The sequence below is a fragment of the Lacerta agilis genome, chromosome 10, assembly GCF_009819535.1.
Source record: "Lacerta agilis isolate rLacAgi1 chromosome 10, rLacAgi1.pri, whole genome shotgun sequence".
In the NCBI taxonomy this organism is placed as follows: Eukaryota; Metazoa; Chordata; class Lepidosauria; order Squamata; family Lacertidae; genus Lacerta; species Lacerta agilis.
Window position 1 is genome coordinate 37172260 of NC_046321.1, and position 19629 is coordinate 37191888.

A 19629-nucleotide genomic window follows, 5' to 3' on the forward strand; every position below is an offset into this window, starting at 1 on the left:
AATCCTCCACCTTTGCCTTGGGGCGCAGATTAAGGTTGCGCAATCCTTTTACCTACTTTTCTGAGACATAAACAGGATTGAATTTAGCAGGACATCATTCTGGATAGACACGTATGGGTTGCACTCAAAGAAAGATGCCCAATAGTTAAGGACAACTTCATAGAGGTATCTTTAATACTGGTGAAGGTACAAAACAAATAATAAAGGTATCATAAATTATGGGTTGCATTCTGAGATCCCATGGGATTCACAGAACACTCCTGCTCATTGATGAAAGGAAAGGTGATTTTTCTGGAGTCTCTCTATCCCTGGCGCCCCCTATATACCCCAAAAGTGGTCAAACTCCCTACACAGCTTGCTAAAATGTTTCCCTTGCAGCACTGTCATAGCAAATGCATTTTCCACCAAAGACTTCCTGCTATACTGTGAATAAGGAATTCTGCATTGACACAGCATTGACACCAAGCAACGTATGGCAGATGTGCTTCTTTAGTAGGTTTTATTCTTTTTTGCAGGTTTTACAATCATATTTCATCAACCAGTACAGTACAAGATATTGGGCTATTTTTTAAGAGGGCTTCTGGAGACTGGCACAATGGTTCTATTTTGAGTCCTCCTACATGTTTATGCTTAAAAATGTGATTGTTAAATAGCATATCAGGCATCTGGCTTAAGCAGGCTCCTTTCTATCTCCTGATCGGTAGCAATTCTTCACACAGCAGCTTATGAATGGGTCCTTTAAATATGGGAAATAAGAAATGATGGTGGGTGGGTGGGTGTTTCTTCTTCTTCTTCCTTTTGCCTGAACTCTGAAAAAGGACATTCTCTTACATTACATGGCCCAGGAGATGTTAGCGGTATGTTCTTTGGCTTTCATTCGTAGAACTGCAATACTGGAAGACCTCCGTTCAAATTCCGGCTTGGTTTCAAATGCATGTCCATTGGTGGTTCCAGAAAGTAAAGAGTCAGTGAAGAAATTGTTGAGGGGAACATGGCTGAATTGGCTCTGGTGGTTTGAAAAACCCGAGTACCCAGAATCTGTCCGAGGCGAATGAGAGTAAGGGGTCATACAAGAGGAGGTCTCCCGTGGAAGCATGCAGGAAGTCACCACCGAACCGCTCGCTGCATTTCCTGCCCACAAATTATTCTGAATCTGGAACATATGAAACAAAGAAGATTAAATGTGCACAATCGACACCCCCCTCCTTAACATAGCTCTCTGTTTTGTTTGGTCCGTTTTCGGGCAATCAGGTGACACATCTGCCGTTCACGTAACTGTAGAACGTTTATTTCTGTGGAAATGACCAAACTGATGCCAACAGGGGTCCAAAGGTTTGCTTGTTTAGGAGCACCTTGCATGGCCTCTACAAAAAATGTTCAAAATCAAAATGGGATAGGTTTCCAGGGAAAGGGTTTTTGCAGTTGTAATCACAAGACTGTATGACAACCAACTTTTCACCAGTGAGAGCAATGTGTCAATGGAAGCTGATTTATGGGCATCAAATTGTCTTCTAGGAATAAGCCCTGTGTGCTCAAAAGTCAGCTGAATTAGAGGACCCCCTGCTTCCAACACCCCAAACTGTTCTTGCAATTCCCTTTCATTTCCAAATGTACAGGAAGTTGAAGTTCATTGTGCATCTTTCAATGTGAAAGAGATGCATAATTCTGCCCTTTGCACCTAAAAGAACTGAATCAAGAGCCATCTAGCTGAGCATCTTGTTTTTCAAATAGTCTCCAACAGATCCTCTGGACTTTTGCATCGGGGCATCAGTCCCAGCACCTGATATTCAGAGGTTCGTGGAGGTACTATAGACAGCAACCAGTAAGAAGTATGCTCCATGAATTTCCTTAATTTTTAAAGCCGCCTAACCTAGTGGCCATCAACACATCTTGTGGTGGTGAGTTCCACAAGCTACTTATGCACAGTGCGAAGAAGTACCTCCTTCTGTCTGTCCTGAACCTGCTGCCAGTCAACTTCTTTGGGTGACTCCGAGTTCTAGAATTATGAGAGAGAAAAAGTTCCGTCTGTGCTCTCCTCCCCATTTGTCATTTTATAAACCTCTATCACGTCAAATTGTGGGACACAGTTGTCAGTCCTGCACCTTCTGCCAGTCATCTTTATTGACTAAATTGTGCATGACACAGTAAGCATGCAGAGATGTCACAAGAATTACTCGTGTGTTCTCTCTGTTGCTGCTGCTGCTGCTTTTTGTCATGCAAAATAAAAATAAAACAATTTTGCAATGTTGCTCTCGAACATGATATTGATGCTCCTGAGTTAGATGGCTTTCCTCATCCAATTGAACTAATGCTGTGATTCTGTTTAGCCTTAATGGTCTGCTTCCTGGAGTGCCAGGCACTCCTAGGGTCACAGCTCCTGGGAAACCAATTCATCCCCTTCCCCTCCATAGCAAAATTCCAGTTTCACATTTCCATCCTGTCTTGCACCTGGCCAGGTGCCACTCCTATTAGTATTGCTTAATGATGTTTCTATCTGAACTTTCCTCAAATGAACAAAAGATGCATGTGTCCCCACTACCCACCCTGCTTTATCTCACAACAACCTTATAAAGTAGGCTAGACTGAGATATAGTAACTAACCCAAGATGACCCCCCATGGACTTCAGGGCTGGGTGAGGGTTTGAACTTGTTATTTTCTAAATAAAATTAGGCTGATGAGAATGTGTGTGCGTGCATATGCATCAACATTCACGCATACTCCCCAAACTGAAAACACCACGAGCTGTAATTTTGTGGGAATTATTTGCCAGGCAGGCTGTGAGACCAACGTGGAGGATTTCTGCTTCATCACATGAAGAAAGCAAGTGCAAAGTGAAATATATTCTGAGAGTCCATGGGAATTTTACTTCATCAATCTGATTTGCTTTTAATAGAAAGTAAAGGGAAAATTTTAAGAGCCCTTCCTCATTTTTTTTTTTAAAAGGATATATGAAAGAGAAATAGTGTGTGGTTTACTGCTGTGTCAAATCTTCTCCAGGTTTAATTTTTGCTTTATGAGGAGCTAAATGCCTTCTACCATTTTTTTTCCCTGATGGATGTTTGCAACTGTTCTTACCCGTTATTTTTCCTAGTGAGTGTGCCTATAAAAGGGGCCTCATTCCTTAGCTCAAAAAGTTAGGTATGTGTGCAGCTGCAACCGTATATTCTGATCTCTGCATAGAGGTGCAAGCTGTAAAAGTCCAAGCAGAGCTGCGAAGGGACAGCTTATCTCTCTGATCTGGCCTCAGACCCAGCCCTGGACCAAAGAGTGAATGGGGACGGAGGGGGTGGGAGGAATGCCAAGTCATTTTGCCTTAAAGCAAAACAACGCAGATTCATTACAGTTGTGGCAGGACAAATATGCCCTCAAGCCTTTGTTTTTGCAGATTGTCTGGGCAGGGGGCGGGGGCACGATAAAATTCCAAGCCAGGGTCACCTTAGAAGCACCAAATTCTATCGCCCTCCTAGTCTCCCACACAAAGGAGGAGTAACCCCCCCCCCCAACATATTTAGCTAAAGGTGAGATGGCCTCTGCACACATACCACTGCCTATTCATAGGGCCTTTGGGGGCATTAGGGCAGTGTGACCAGCTCCACCACACTGCGCGCTGAACCTAAGGGTCTCCGTAGGGCACTGCAAGTATGACCTAGTGAATTAAGCAGAACAGAAGGCAAGTGGCACACAGAGCACCACTGGAATTTGAAAAACCAAAGTCTGAATCTTCTGGCATGATTGGGATTCCAAAGCACAGGTGCAGAGCCTACAAATCCTGTTTCGGGAAGCTTTTGACGTTTGATATTTGCAGTCTCATATGAACAGCCCACAGGTCCATCTAGCATTATTTAGCCTGGTATTTTATTTTATTTTTCAACCTGACCGGCAGTGGCTCTAAGGATTTCAGATCAGGGTGGGGATGGGGACAACGACAACATTCCCAGCCCTGCCTGGAGATGTCAGTCAGTGTAGACAACACTGAACAAATTGAACCATTGACCCAACATGGGTGTGAAAAGCAGCTTTCCTAGGTTCATTTGACGCAATTCCTCCAGCAATGTTGTTGCATCCCAGGTTTTTGTCAAGTGGGATACTTGGAGTGCCAAGGAACAATGGGAAGATGTTGGAAGCATATGAGGGGAGGATTAAAAGGAAAGAAAATGGATCAGTGGACCAAATTATTTTCATGCCAAAGGAAAACGGGACTAAATCCTTAAAGAGCCAGAAGTTCCTATAACAACACATGCTTTGAGTGCAGCCAGGCAAATGTCTTCCCATGTTTCATCATCTGCCTATCCCTTTAATTTGTCTTGAAATGCTAGAATTTAACCACAAAAGTCATGTCAAGCAAATAAAACTGAAAATTTATAAAGTTGGCAAGTAGGTTGTTTAGCTTTTCTTTACGGAATCATAAATTTGATAACAAAAGGGTATCCAGCAGAACTCTCGTTGCTTGGTTTGCGAGCGTGATGTAACTTTAAAAGTTGTGATCCTGTCTGTTTCACAGCACTACTTAAAAGCCTACTTCTCTGTTCCTCAAATTAGCCATTCTTTATTTTAAGTGGATGGGTAAGGATTTGCAGCAGGTTAACTGTTTAACTGTTAAATTTCTCTAAATAAATTCCTAAGTGTAAAATATATATTGGAAATATATATTGGAATTTTAAAAATAAATACAGCCCTGTTTTACAATACATAGAAAACATCAGTGCCTCTCCAGGAATGTAGGGCAGAAAGGAGACAGTACTTGAATTTAAAGAAAATATTTTTCCTGTGATCTGTGTAGTATATAAAAGGCAATTCAAGGCGATTCTGAATAAGCCTATACATAGATCTCATCTCTGGTTTCTGTTAACATCACAAACATCTTGAGTTTTGCTCTTGTGGTTACTGTGAAATCACTAAAGAGCCCTTTAATATTTTTCCTTACTATAGTACATGTGTGTGAGTGGCAGTGGGGGTGGGGTGGACGCGCTGTAATATTCAATCAGATTAGCAAACACATTAATCAACTACAATTTTAGTTGATTAATAGACAGAGGTAACTTTAATCTGTGAGGGCACATATTAATTTGTGAAGCTGTTTTAGCTCCTATGTGTTACGATAACAGGAATGAAACAGAAAATATTTAAGTTTGTGGGGGGTTTTGACAAGGTGGTCATTTTTCTTATTAGCTAGTAAATTATCACCTCCTTCAGTATCTCAGATGGCCACCTACGTTGTGGTAACGTGCACATTAATTTAGATGCATTTGATCAGAGCAATCTTACACATGCCAACACGGAAACAAGTCCCACTGAATTCAACTGGGCTTACTCCAGGTAAGTGGATATAAGGATTACAGCCTTATTCGGTTAAATCAACTACAATTTCTTTAGTGCTAATTGATATATTTGCTAGTGGACAATATAAATAGGCAAACACTAGCAAACACATACTAGTTAGGCCTCTGAATTTGGCCTGTCAGGTGCAGAGATCTGTTATCTTCAGCCCTTGGAATGAATGAATTAGTTCAGTTGAACAAAGCTGACTTCCAACAGCTTGCAGCAAAAAGCACAAGTACAGGAACAAAGCAAATGAACAGGAACAAAGCTTTTAACAGCTGTCTGACAGACAGAAATTAAACAGGATAAGTCTTTTCTAGTATGAAAATGCAATTGTGGGGAAAGCTTCATCTGTTGCCATTCTGTCGATCAGACTTCTTTTTACTTGTATTTGGTTTAGATTTACTTGAACTTCAGCACAGTGCTTTGTAACATTCAGAATGTGGGGGGGGGGAATACTAATTTTTTATGAACTGTAAAAAGTTATAAATTTGGATGAACTTGAACTATTTGTATCGTAAAAGGATGGGCCTTTTAAAAACAAACTTTCCAAGCCCTGGTTATCTCTGATCTAAACACTAAGGATCTCTTAGCTCCAGTCTTAGCACTAAGCGCCACAGTACTAAGATCAGAGATCAGTTTGTTTTCTCTCTTAGCGCTGTGGTACCTAGCAGGTAGCATTTTCCTTTGCAGGTAACATTTTCCTTATCTCTTACCTTACCACTGTAGGAACATAGGAAAAAAATTGTGCCTATTCTTCAAACGCCAGCAGGTACAAAAAGCCTTTCTCTGCTCGTTAAAAAGCTTATCTCCAGTCCAATTTAGCTGCTACTCTTTTAACATCAAAGAGGCTTATCTCCATTCTTAGCGCTCCAGATTTAACAGTATTGTTCAGTTATGGCCCTTTAAAAATGTCGCTGATACAATAACCACTTTTTGCTGTTACCACTGCAGACTCTCAACCGGGGCTATGTACACACTGCACATTTAAAGCACATTTCCTTCCCCAAAGAAACCTTGAAACTGTAGTTTCCAAAGGGTGTGAGAAACATAGCTCTTTGATGGGTAGACTACCATTCCCAGGATTCGGGGAGTGGGGGTTAATGTGCTTTAAGCATATGGTGTGTACACAGTCCTGATCTGCCCTTGAACGGTGCGGTGCTTTCAGTTTCTCTTCTTTTAAATAGTTAGCATTCTCTGCATTTTTTCTTGAAGTGCCTTAAACATGGATGGACAGCTCTTTCAAGCAGAGTATAACACTGATTTGTGCAAAATGCATTGCAAAGCAGACACTTAACCCCCAATGGTACTCTGCCTGCCAACTTCTCCTGCTTATGCCACTTTTACTGCAGCCTCCTGAAAATATTGACGGTGATACAACTATAGCGATTTTGAAGATGTTGAATGTTCCTTCACTCTCCAAAATTTAGCAATGCAGGATAACTGGAGTTGCAAGCAGGGCATCAATCAACCAAGGGGAAACTGAAACAGGGACCCATAACCAATTGAGAGATGATCAGGAAATCTATATAAATGAAGGAATATCCACTCCAATTCTTAGCATGGTAGGTTGCTTTGTTGTTGTTCTGGGTTTTTGTTCCCAAAGCCTAATTGCTAAATATAAATCAGATCCTATTTCTCTCTGCTTCTCCCAGGCTGCTTCAACTGGAGGAGGCAGAGACCCCGTCAAGAAAGGGGTTGGGGGGGGAGAGAAGGCAGGAGGAGCATAGGGTGAGGCTGCAGTTGCTCAGTGGTGAAGGGAAAACATTCTGCATATCTTATTTTAAAGAATTCTCTAATGTGGATTCACTAATGGAACTTAGGATGGTTGCATGTTGCTGTACCTCAGTGTTTCTCATCTGTGAAATAGGAGACAACATGGTCAATGTGGTTTAAATACGATGTATTTTTAGTTTGTTCGGAATTTCAACTACCCTCCAGTTATTCTGCACATGTGTGTGTTATATGTATTTGCTTTGCCAGACTGCTTTTGCCACCTAAGCCATTGACTGCCATGCCTTTCTACTTCCTCCCTTCTGCTTGCCAAACAACAGAATCTGGATTCTGTTGGTTCTGCCACTGTTTACAAGGCTGTGCCCCTGAGCCCCTGGACTCTGTCCCACTCATCCAAAGGAGTCTCTTAAGTTAGAGGTTAGATGTATGACCCCTTCCCGTGTATTTATGTTATGCTGTATCTCCTGAAAGGTCCTTTCAGTACACACATATTTAATGTACACACTTCATATATATATATATATATATATATATATATATATATATATATATATATATATATGCAAATAACATCTGCTGTTGGAGAGGTAGGACTAATAATGAGCAGGATCACAGCAGGAATGGGGGGAATTAAACCCTTTCCTCCCCTGAGGCTGTTCTGAAGAAAATCCCTGCTGGGTGCATTAGGGGGGAAATCCCCAATAGGCAGCTATGGGGGGGGGGGTGTTGGTTGGTTGGTTGGGTCTTAAGAACTACAACAAGGGTGGGGAAACTTTTCTGGCTGATGAGCCAGATGTTTATCTCCCTACCACCACCTGTCAAACACTTGATGTCACTCTGACATCAGATCGCACTGTGATTTGATACTTCAAAACACAGCACAGGGCTGTATGAAAGCCCTGTTGCAAAGAGCCCTATGTTGCTCTTTGAACCTCTGAAACCCATCATGTATGATGTCAGATGTACAACAAGTGGCTGTGACTTGCCCAAAATGGCTTCATGGGCCAAATGGAGATTCCTGGGAGGTCATATTTCTCACACAAACAGGAGGTTCCCCCCCCCCAAGCAACAAGATAGACCAATGGTCTGACTGTGTACAGATAGACCTATGCTCAGTTTATAGACAAGTCTCCTAACAAAACTTGCAAAGGGGGATAATGATGCAAAGGCACATTATACAATACATACTTGGAAGTTAAAATGACAATAGTAGCCTGTGTGTCTTGCAGAGTCAAGTGTTGTGCAATGAGTAGTCTCGGGGGACGGGTGCTGTGCAAAATATTCACTGTATGACCCTACCCAGACTAAAGGGCTGTGGTCAGCACAAATCAGAATGGTTGGTTCCAAGAAGGATGGGGCGCCTCTGTGGTTATTTGTCAGCTTCGTGCAGAACAAAAACATATTTTACTCAAATGCCATGTGGTGTGTAATATGCACCATATGGAGTATTTAATTTGAGCATGTAACTCTGATTATTGCTAATGGAAGTCCCCCATGTGCGCTCTGGTCATAAAGGGCCCCTATGTGAAATTAAGATGCAAGGTTTAACAAATAGCATGTGCAGATTTATATAGTTCCTCACACCCTTGCTTTGTGAATCAGGAGCCCCCAAAGTTGCCTTACTGTTGGGAACTTTGCCATTGGCTAAATACATCAAATACAAGAAAATGCCTTCTACCAAGTCAGACCATCTAGCTCAATACTGTTGACACTGATGGGCAGCTAGTCTCCAGGACTTCAGTCCGAAGCCTTTTCCTGCCACACCTAGAGACACGAAGAACTGATCCTCAGTCCTTTTACTTCAAAGCATGTGCTCTTTTGCTGAGCTGTAGCCTTTCCTCCAGTGCACATAAACTAGATGAGCATGTTCCCCAGTCCCTGATGACACAAAGCCAGCTATTCTCTTTTGTTTGCCCTTTTCAGGGGAGATGTCATCTTCTTACTTTAGCCACTTTGGAGTGAGGAGTAAGAGCAGCAGCTCAACTTCTACCTTCCTCCAGTCACTTGCTAATGCCCATTTTGTCACAACACCTTTGCCTCTGGGGTCAGTAGATGGTATCTCTCAGTGAGGGAGATTTGGCCCAGGTTCCTCCAGCTGCTGACACCTACCTTTCTCAATGCATTTTTCTTTAAGATCTACTTATTATTTTTTCCATCCAGCTTTTCCTCCAAATAGCTCAAGGCAGTACAAATGGATCTCTCCCCACCCCATCACTACTTACTTCAATACCCTTACCATGAAGTTACATCAGGCAGCTAAATGCTGGAGAGGTTCCAGCAATTCAACACCATGTTCCTAATGGGACTCTGCCACCCTTTGGACAAGTCAAAACAGAGTTCTTATCAGCATCCACTACTAAGAAACTCATGCCCTGTGACATCCCTGTGTGTGACACAAGACCTATTCAGGCTTACTGGAAGGAAGAGCAAACAAATGGTGCAACGAGGCTGCAGGACCATGGATCTAGCCTCACATCCCAGGTTGCACATTCCTCCCAGTCTCTTTGGCAGTGGGGAACCTTTAGCATCCATGGAGGCTGCATGTATACTTGAGGACCTGGGAAGATCAGGATACCAGGAAATGGGGAAGGGCCATAGCACAGTGGTAAGCATCTTCCCTGCAAGCAGAAGGTCCAGGTTCAATTCCAGGGGTCTCCAAGTAGGGTTGGAAGAGACATTTGCCTGAAATCCTGGAGAGCCACTACCAGGCAGTGTAGGCAATATTAGGTAAAAGGTAAAGGACCCCTAGATGGTTAAGTCCAGTCGAATTTGACTATGGGATGCAGCATTCATCTCTGCTTTCAAGGTGAGGGAGCTGCCGTTTGTCTGCAGATGGCTTTCCAGGTCATGTGGCCAGCATAACCAAACTGCTTCTGGTGCACAAAACATCATGATTAGTGCTAGAGGAAACAGAAATGACATTTACATTCCCATCACAGCGGTTCCTATTTATCTACTCATGCTGGTATGCTTTCAAACTGCTAGGTTGACAGGAGCTGGGACAAAGCAATGGGAGCTCACCCTATTGCATGGATTCGAACTGCAGACCTTCTGATTGGCAAGCTCAAGAGGCTCAGTGGTTTAGAGCACAGTGCCACCTGCATCCCTTCAGACAATATTGAGCTAGACTAATGGCATCAGGCTACCTTGAACATTTAGGCCAGGGCACTGCAGGATCTAATTTTTTTTTTTTTAAGAAATAACTAAATACAAGCTAAATACAAAGACATGTCATGATGAGGATCAGCAAACCACTGACTTTTCAGGCTTTGGTGGTCTAAGTGAAATATGCTGCTGTCGACTGTGCTATTCTGAGAACTCTGCCTAGATGGATCTAGAGCTCCCACTGCCACAACTCCTTGCTAAACTCATGGATTTGGGACTCAGCTTCTCCTCCCCCACTTTTGATTTTCTGCAACCACCCATGTTTCCTAGACTCAAGCAAAGATTCCCCGAGAACACAGGAAACTGCCTCTGACCACTGATCTATCCAGCTCCATACTGTCTACATTGTCTGGCAGTGGCTCTCCAGGGTTTCAGACAGGAGTCTCTCCCAGCCCTACCTGGAGATGCTGGGGATTGAATCTGGCACCTTCTACATGCAAAGCAGTTGCTCTACCATAGAGCTAAGACTCCCTTCCAGTCCCTTCAGCCATTCCTGAGAGGAACTCTGGGTTCCAGTCTCTCCTATGCCACAACATTTACCAGGTCGCCATTGGCATGCCATTTTCTCCATCTGACTTATTGCTTGGCTACTTGGACACACAGGCATAAACAGATAAAATAACAGAAATTCTGCCTGAACGTCTGCACTTAAGAGCACATTCTCACAGGGCCCTTAATTATAAGTTTTTCGTGTACTTAGATCTGGGCACAAATTGCTTTGTATTTGCTATTAAAGTACCGTTATTCACTCATGCTGGTTTTGGAGTTCTTTAATGCTGCACTCTGTGTTATTTGTGCTGAGATTGTTTTTGCACATCTTTTTGGTTTTGTAAGCCACCCAAAGGAAATGAGATAACAATAAGTGGAATTCAACTAAGATTTATTCCAAATAGACTCACTGAAATGAATTAATATGACTAAGTTAGGCCCATTAATTTAAATAAATCCGCTGTGATCAGAAGTGTTTAAATGCTTGACAGCAATCACAGCATCAACTCTGAATTCTGTGGCCCCATTCAATGTCTATTATTATTATTATTATTATTATTAGTGTGTGTGTGTGTTGAGATGGATGCCAACAACACAGAGAAAGGGAAACACACAGAGACAGAGTGCAACTGAGAAACTGAGAGATCCAGAACTTTAAGCAGCTCATGTTTTGACATCTATAAGCTGTTTTTATTTTTTGTACAGCTCCTAAGAATGATAAGCATGTTATAATAATTGTTTTTAAATTAGATTATTATTATTATTATTATTATTATTATTATCATCATTATTATTATTATTATTATTATTATCATTATTATTATCATTATCATGAATAACAGTATCATATGTACTAGAGATCATGGGACATGTAGTTTCTGAGTGTCCAAGTGTTCAGTAGGAAGATCAAGTGTTCTGGAAATGATTTGTCCCACAACTCCTTGCACCTGGGACACCTCTGAGCAATGTCCCACATGCCCAGAACCTTGGGACTTAGTTTTACAGGGCACCTGCTCTTCCTACTGAGTACTCAACAGATGATGAATGAATGAATGAATGAATGAATGAACTGGATACCAGTGACTACCTAGACACCCGGAGAAGAATGGGGAACCTGTGACCCTCCAGCTGTTGTGACATTCCCAGGTCCCAGCTCCTATCAGCTTCAGCCAGCAAGGGCACTGATCAGCAATGATGGGAGTTGTAGTCCAACAACATCTTTGAAGGACCACAGGTTCTTTGTCCCTGTTCTTGGACTTGGAGCCTGTTGAACAGCCCCAGGCCGGTCACTCAAATAACTACTTTGCATTTAAATACATGGGGAGCTATTCCGTGCATTGCCCAGTTGCAGAAATGTAACCTAAATTTCACTTGGGTTCCTTAAAGGTCGTGCATTTGGAGAGTGGCTCACCCTGACAATCTGCTATGTTGGCTGCTGTTAATTCAGGCTGTGATTTATATAACATATAAAATGGACGCATATGCATTCTCCCTCTGACACATTTTACTGATGACAAAGAGAGTGATATTGCAGATGCTGGTCTTCTATCCCAGTGTTCAGCATTAGTATGCATACAGCAGGGATCCTGATTACGTACACACAGTCATAGACATGTAGGTCTCTTTCACACTAGCACTGAACATCCAGATGTTAGGGATAGTAGAGCCCGTAGGATTTTTACTACTCTCCCCCTGCATATCTAGTATACACATGTGGCAGGGGGAATATACATACACCTAGAAATTTCAGGAAATCAGGCTAACTGTGCAATTCTATACATGCCTACTCAGAAGTAAGATGGATATACATAGGATTGCAGGCTAAATTTCAAAGCTAACATTGAGATCACAAAGTCACCTCCTGTTTGGCAAGTGCCACCCAGTTGCCACCAACTGTGCTGCCATTTTCCCCACTGGTGTTCCCAGACTAAATACTGCTACTTGGAAGCAAATCTCATGTATTTGAGACTTTAAAATAATAATAATAAAGGCGCAATATTAGCTCTATGATTACAGCAAAGTTAAATTCTGTTTTAGTGTGAGGTAGCTAACTTTTGGTTAATTTTATGACATGTGAGAAGGCCTAAATCACCTTGAAGAATTGGCCAAATTGGCCAAAGAGAAAAATGGTTGATATGCCAGACAAATAGCAAGTGCCTGACAGTTTACTAGCTATCCAACTTTGTGACTTTGGAAAGAGTTTAATGAATTTCCTCCAAACTGTCTTTTTTTTAATAGGAATACATTCCCACAATATTCCAACAGCTAATTGTTTATCTTTGTGAACACTTCAGCTGTTCTGATTACAATGCCTTGTGACATTTGCAAGGTGGGGGGGGGGATAAAAAATGTGTGTTAAGGAAAATAAAATTATACAATTAACGGTCGGGCACAGAAAGGAATAAAAAGAAAACAGATGGTTGGCTGCAATTACTGTTTTTATAGAATTCTTAGTCAAGCAAGGTATAAGTTGCCAAAAAAAAAAAACACAACTAGAAATATTGTCTTATCATATTACAGGAGGTTAGATTTCTTCTAATAGTTAACAAATGCACTGACTCTAAAGAGCAAAATTGCACAATGGTTTGATCATAAGTGTAACACATTTACCATCTGGTTGCCTTTCAAGAATTTGTACTCATCTAGAAATTCTATTAAAACGCTTAATATATATTATAATTAAATCATACCTACAAATTAGGAAGCAATCATCCTAGTCACTGAAACTCCTTACAGCTGGAGAAACTCCAGTGAACACATGGAGCTCAGCTCCCCTGACATGCAGGGGCTCTCCCATTCATTTTAATGCATGTAGGGCTGTTTCTTGGCCTCAGATCAGGAAGGAAGATCAGAGTTCCTATCAAACTAAAAAGTACATCTTGAGCTTACTCTCTCTCCCCAGCGGATGTGACAGATTTCCATGCAAGAACCCCATGGTACACGCCAAAGTGTCCCGTGTGGCTCTGGCTTGGGTGCCATTGATGGCCAAAATCTGAGTCGATTTCAGAAGTGTCAACACAGAGATCTTGTAGTTAAAGAACCAAAGCTTTGCTATATTAAATACCTGTGGGTAGCTATCAGTCCTCGGTAGAACAGATATGTCATAGGTGGCAGCAAAATGACTTTTGGCTTGTTGGATTTGCCCATACCGTTCTCTCTTTCTCCACTTTGCCCTTCGGTTTTGGAACCAGACCTACATCAGAGAAGACAACAATGGTTAGACTACTCAGGGGGATGACCTGAGGCAAAGGGCAAGATAACATAGCCCTCTGCAGCTGGACTGGCAGCTGAATCTTACTTCAAGACTTACTTTTTAAGTTTAGAGAAAAGGTGAGTAAGAGGCAACATGATATAAGTTTCTTAAAATATGCACAGAAAGGAGAACGTGGTTAGAGAAAAGGTTTTTTCCACTCATAGAATCCTAGTACTGTAGAGTTAGAAGGGACCCAGGGGGTCTTCTAGTAAGGTAAAAGGTAAAGGTAAAGTACCCCTGGACAGTTAAGTGCAGTCGAAGGCGACTATGGGGTTGCGGCACTCATCTCACTTTCAAGGTGAGGGCACTGGTGTTTGTCCACAGAAGGCTTTCCGGGTCATGTGGCCAGCATGACTAAACCATTCCTGGAGCAACGAAGCCAGAGCACATAGAAACATTGTTTACCTTCTCGTTGCAGTGGTATCTATTTATCTACTTGCTCTGGTGTGCTTTCAAACTGCTAGGTTGGCAGAAGCTGGGATAAAGAAACAGGACCTCACCCCGTCGTGGGGATTTGAACCACCAACCTTCTTATTGCCAAGCCCAAGAGGCTCAGTGGTTTAGACCACAGCATCACCCGTGTACAACCTCCTGCAATGCAGGAATCTAAACTAAATCATACATGACAGATGGCCATCCAACCTCTGCTCATAACACTAGAATTTGTGGGCATCCAATGAAGCTGAACATTGGAAGATTTAGGACAGATTAAACAAAAGCATTTCTTCGCTTAGCACGTAGTCAAACTATGGGACACACTCCCCCAGGAGGCAGTGATGGCCACCAATTTGGAGGTCTTTAAAATGGGATTTGACAAACTCATGGAGGAGAGGGCTATCAATGGCTACAGGCCATGATGACTATGCTGTACCTCCACAGTTAGAGGTGGCAATGCTTCTGAATGCCTGTTGTTGAAAACCATGGGAGGGGACTGTGCTCTTCTACTCATGCTATGCTCACTTGTTTCCCACAGGCATTTAGTTGGCCACTGCGATAACAGAGTCCTGGACTAGATGGGCCATTGGCCCAATCCAGCAGGCTATTCTTGTATTCTTATGACCAGTGACAGTACCATGTCCCTCTGCCACAACTGAGGACAGAAGGCTGGCTAAGGAGGTGCTGTTTTGGCTGCATGGCACACACAACTCTGTCCTCCAGTATCTAACCTCCACAGCCTGCCCCCTAGCACCTGCTGCCTGAGGAAGCCGCCTCACACAGCCTAAGGGTGGAGTTGGCCCAAGTCAATTATACAATATTGACACTGGGAAACACTTAGAATCTGCTACCAGACAGAATAAGAGATCATTTGAAATGTAGTTGAAGCAAAATTCCAAGTATGATTGATACTCAGCCAATAAAATTATTCCTTATTCCTTATTCCTTATTCCTTAATTGGTGCCAATTACTGCAAGGGTGTCAACCTGAATAAAATATGGGGGGGGCAAAGTAAGCCCCACCCCATATTCAATCACAAGACACAGTGCACACACACACACACCATTTGAATGGCAATGCCTATCAACATGGCGGGGGAGGCTCAAATATTTTATTGGGGTGGCCAAAGGGACCTCGCCCCCTAGGAGTTGGCTCCTATGATTGGCTGGATGAATCGTCTAACTCTGAATAAAACAGCTCATTCATTCCTAATGTAACAAACATCTTATTTTTATTGTCTTGTGGTGTTTGGCTAGAGGAGAACTCTGAGATTGTGACTGATCTGGTAAAAGCAGCAGCAGATTACTGTCTTGTGTAGGACTCAGTTATCTGAATGCTCTGGCAGATGCTGAGATGGCAGCCCACTGTCTCCTGGCTTCGTTCAGATTTCAAATTCGGAGTCACCCTGTTCTGAGTTCCAGCCCTCCCATATGTTCATGATGGATCAGGTTAACCTGTCACCTCCACACTTTAAAAAGGGCATCCCTTGGTTACTTCCAAAATCCCTTCAGGAGAGTTGACTGAATGCCTTCCCAAACAATGTTATTGGTGGAAGGGGATGACCTACTTTAAAAAATGTAGAGCAAGCAATCTAAGGGCCAAGCATACCTTATGGTGACTTCTCTAGTCTAGGTCTCTGTGACTTACATATTTTTAATATTTATTTGTTTTCGGGTATTGTTGTCCATTTAAAAAAAGGAAAAATGCTTGAAATGGTACACAAAATGGATAAAGTTACAGATTAAAATATCACCATAGCAGTAACATTTACAAAATGTGAATATACCCCTCAGCATGATGTCATTTCATATATAACACATTCGGGGGGTAGCATACTGGAATAAACATTATTTCATAGTCCACCAAAGACAATCAAAGATGGAGCCAAGTGGGTCTCTTTTAAAAAATTTGACACAACCTTAATTTTGCTACCATAATGGTAAATGATGATGGAAAGCTCCTGCCCCTCATATCTCCAAAGGCAGGAGAACAGTCTCCAGTCTTCAGCATTCAGACCAGGTGAAAGAAAATGTGGTTCTTAAGCTATTTAGGGCTTTACACTTTTTAAAAACTGAGAATGGAAACATAGTTGTAACCAATGACAATTGCATAAAGTAGGGGAGGAATCAGGAACCCGTAATGTTGTTGGAACAGGAACCAGATGTTGTTGGATTCCAGCTCCAGCCAGCATGGACAACAATCAAGGATCGTGGGTGTTGGAGTTCGGCAATGGGCCACAGGTTCCCCACCTCTGATGCATACAGAGGATGCTTTCACTCCATCAAATAGTGAACTCAGCTAGTAAGTGCCACCAGGATCAGGGAAGTCCCTAGGTACTTAAAGAACTTGGGGCACAGGTCCATGGCATGATATCTGCATGTGCTAATTTAGATGTAAATATGTGTATGGGGAATTTAGGTGGTGGAAATCTAGAGTTTCATCCGCAAGGCACTTTGCAGTGATCTGAGTCTTTAAAAAAGATTGAGTGGGGGCAACCTAAAGCATGCTGAGCACAGTGACCATTGAAAACAAAAAAACAGAAGAGTGGAATGCTTTCTTAAAAGGAATGACAAGTTTCCAAACTATCTTCAAAGGCTGCACCATGCCTAATATGTTACAATAGTCTACGGTAATGATGTGGAGCTCCTGTACTTGTGCTTTGCCCTTGTTCACTTCTGGGGAGAGGAAGCCCCACACATATCTAAGAAAACTTACACTCCATTGAAGTGAAAGGGGAAGCATTGGTGATCAGAGGAGCTCCAGACAGACAGACAGACACACACACACACACACACACACACACACACACAGCTCCTGCACCCAGAGAAAGTCATTACAGTGTGACAAATGTGTGTGAAACTTTAAATCATATCACTAGTCACATATTTATATAAATCATTGCCAAAAGGTTGTCCGTGTGAGTTACACGTTATTACCATAGCATCTGTTGCCAAAGCTACTCCCCTCCTCTCACTCACCCTATTTCAAAGCCTCTGAATAAATAAATGGATCCTGTTTCTTTCAACAACAACAAAACACAACTTGAAACAAATATCAAAATAGCATTGTGGTGTCATATGGCAAGGAGGTTGTTCTCCTCTGTGCCACAACATTTCTGGTCAAATTACACAGTGTTAAACTCAGCTCAGAAATAGTGCTGTTCCCCCTGGCTCATGTTTAAAGATCAGCAAACGAGGAAAGAACTAAAGCCCTTAATGCATTTCAAATCTAATATCGGAGCAGGAACTTTAAACAGAAATGTTTCTGAAACTGATTTGAGTGTTAATCATTTGTCGAGGTTATTTATTGCTTTTAGTCCTTCAGGATACCCAAACACACATGTACCCGCCCCTTCCTAATATCGCCCAAAGCAGCAGGGACGGCCTTTTAATTTCCATAGACCCGTTGCGAATTTAATGCGTCAGTTTTGAAAAATGCCCCCCAAACAATCAAAGCACAACCCCGGCTCAAACCTGTTAAGCATTTTTTTTCTTTTTCTTTTTATGAACCTAGGCTGCTGGTGCAATCCTTAGCGATTCATGCAGAAATTCCACTGAAGTCAATGGGGCTATTCCAGTCCTTAACCAATTGCAGGATTGCACCTCTTGTGGGCAAATTTGTATTATCTATTGTGCCGAAGGCTACAAGAAACCATTCCCTCCCCGCTTGCTGTCTCCACAGGAGGCAGAGAGAACATATTATGGGAATTTAGTAATGAGGCCCTTTCATTGAAAAAGTCCTTGACAATCTCCTTAAGCTGGGTGCCAATTAATCCACTGACATGCGGCAGGAAAGAGAACAACTCCGATAAATTAGGTTCAGGCTGGCTCTCTCGGCATGGATGCAGGACGAAACTTAAATTGGATCTTGATGAAATGCCGCGGAAGGGAGACGTACGGAGCATATCCAGCCAGTCATTTGGCTAAACTAAATAAAACAATTTGCTTGAATTTAAAGGAACTGACGGGGAAGAAACCCACATTTTTTTAATGCTGACACTCCCCCAAAATGTTTCTGTTTACATCGATTTACTCAAAGCCGGCTCTTGGCAAAGATAAAGTAACCATTTGCCTATACAAAACAAGGCAACAATCTGCTGCTTGTTATCCCTGCCTAGCCAGATGCGGGTCTCTAATGATGTCAGGCCTTTGAAAATTGCTTAATATTGTGATGGAAGACTCAGAGGAAGAAAGATCCCCAGTTTCTTGCATTGGCCTTTTTCAGTAGGCTGATCAGAAATGCAAAAATCCAGGGCATTTAGTTCAATAAGCGCGGAAATCTCTGTGTACACAAAGCATAAAATAAACATTCTCAAGGGGGGAAACTGAAACCAGCAATTTTGTTCCAAGGAGAGCACATAATATATACAGACTGTAAATCCACCCTCTCTTTATCGTGCTCCACACAAAACTAGACAGATCTGATTCTGGCACCTTTACCCATCTTGGACAACAATGTGGCATGAGAGGTCCCAAACTTATTGCAACCCAGAAGATAAAACGGAACCAAGCTCCATCCCACTTACGGCCAGATCTCTTGATTCTACTCAAAGAGTGTAAAATGATGTTAAACATGGTCAGAAATTGCAATTATGTCAACATCAAGGTACAAATGAAGGGGGGGAAATAATCTGAAAACATGATACCTGGATTCTGTGAGCTTACTCTCAGAAACACACTTTAAAATAACCTCCAATTTGTTTAATTTATGGCACCAAGACATTCAAAGAGAATTCAGAGTCTAAAGAGTTGCTGAACATTCTGGATTTAAGGGGAAGGAATGCCATTGAAGGGATGTCATTTTAGAATTCTGAGAATAGTCATATTGTTTGTTTGTTTGTTTGTTTGTTTGTTGTGTGCAGATCTGCTAGTGAAGGAGCATATCTTGTCAAACGGACTTTTTATAAGAAGTGCCAGTGCCCTGGAAAGTTCAGGAACAGACACCTTTGTTCAGTTCCTCATGCTTGAATATCTGTCTCCTTATTTCTTAGCAAAGCCTTTTTAAATTACAAAATTGTATTCAATCTGAAGAGTAAACCTCACATTGGCAGTTACTCTGTTCAGAATTTTTTTTTTATTTAAAAAAATCCAGTTTCTGTAGCTGTTCTCCCAATTCAGCACTGTACAAAACTTCCTAAAGGCAGGCATCCATTTAGGAGACTGTAAAAATCTATTGCCTCCTAATGAAAAGACATTTCACTGAATTTGACAGTTCATTGGTTTGCAAATTATCG

General features: G+C 42.0%; 1 protein-coding gene across 2 annotated transcripts in view; it reads right to left on the reverse strand.

Annotated features, from left to right (window-relative positions):
* Positions 1-475: 475 nt before the first annotated feature.
* Positions 476-19629, reverse strand: part of ALX1 (ALX homeobox 1) — a 30475-nt gene continuing 11321 nt past the window's right edge. Inside the window, exons 3-5 of one of the 2 annotated variants that reach the window (XM_033162434.1) lie at positions 13773-13901; positions 1940-1996; positions 476-1153 (exon numbers count right to left, since the gene is read on the reverse strand). In XM_033162434.1, the coding sequence (XP_033018325.1) occupies positions 833-1153; positions 1940-1996; positions 13773-13901 (507 nt within the window). In that variant the 3' untranslated portion in view covers positions 476-832. The remainder of the gene's footprint in view (positions 1154-1939; positions 1997-13772; positions 13902-19629) is intronic. The other variant, XM_033162435.1, reaches the window with a different exon arrangement.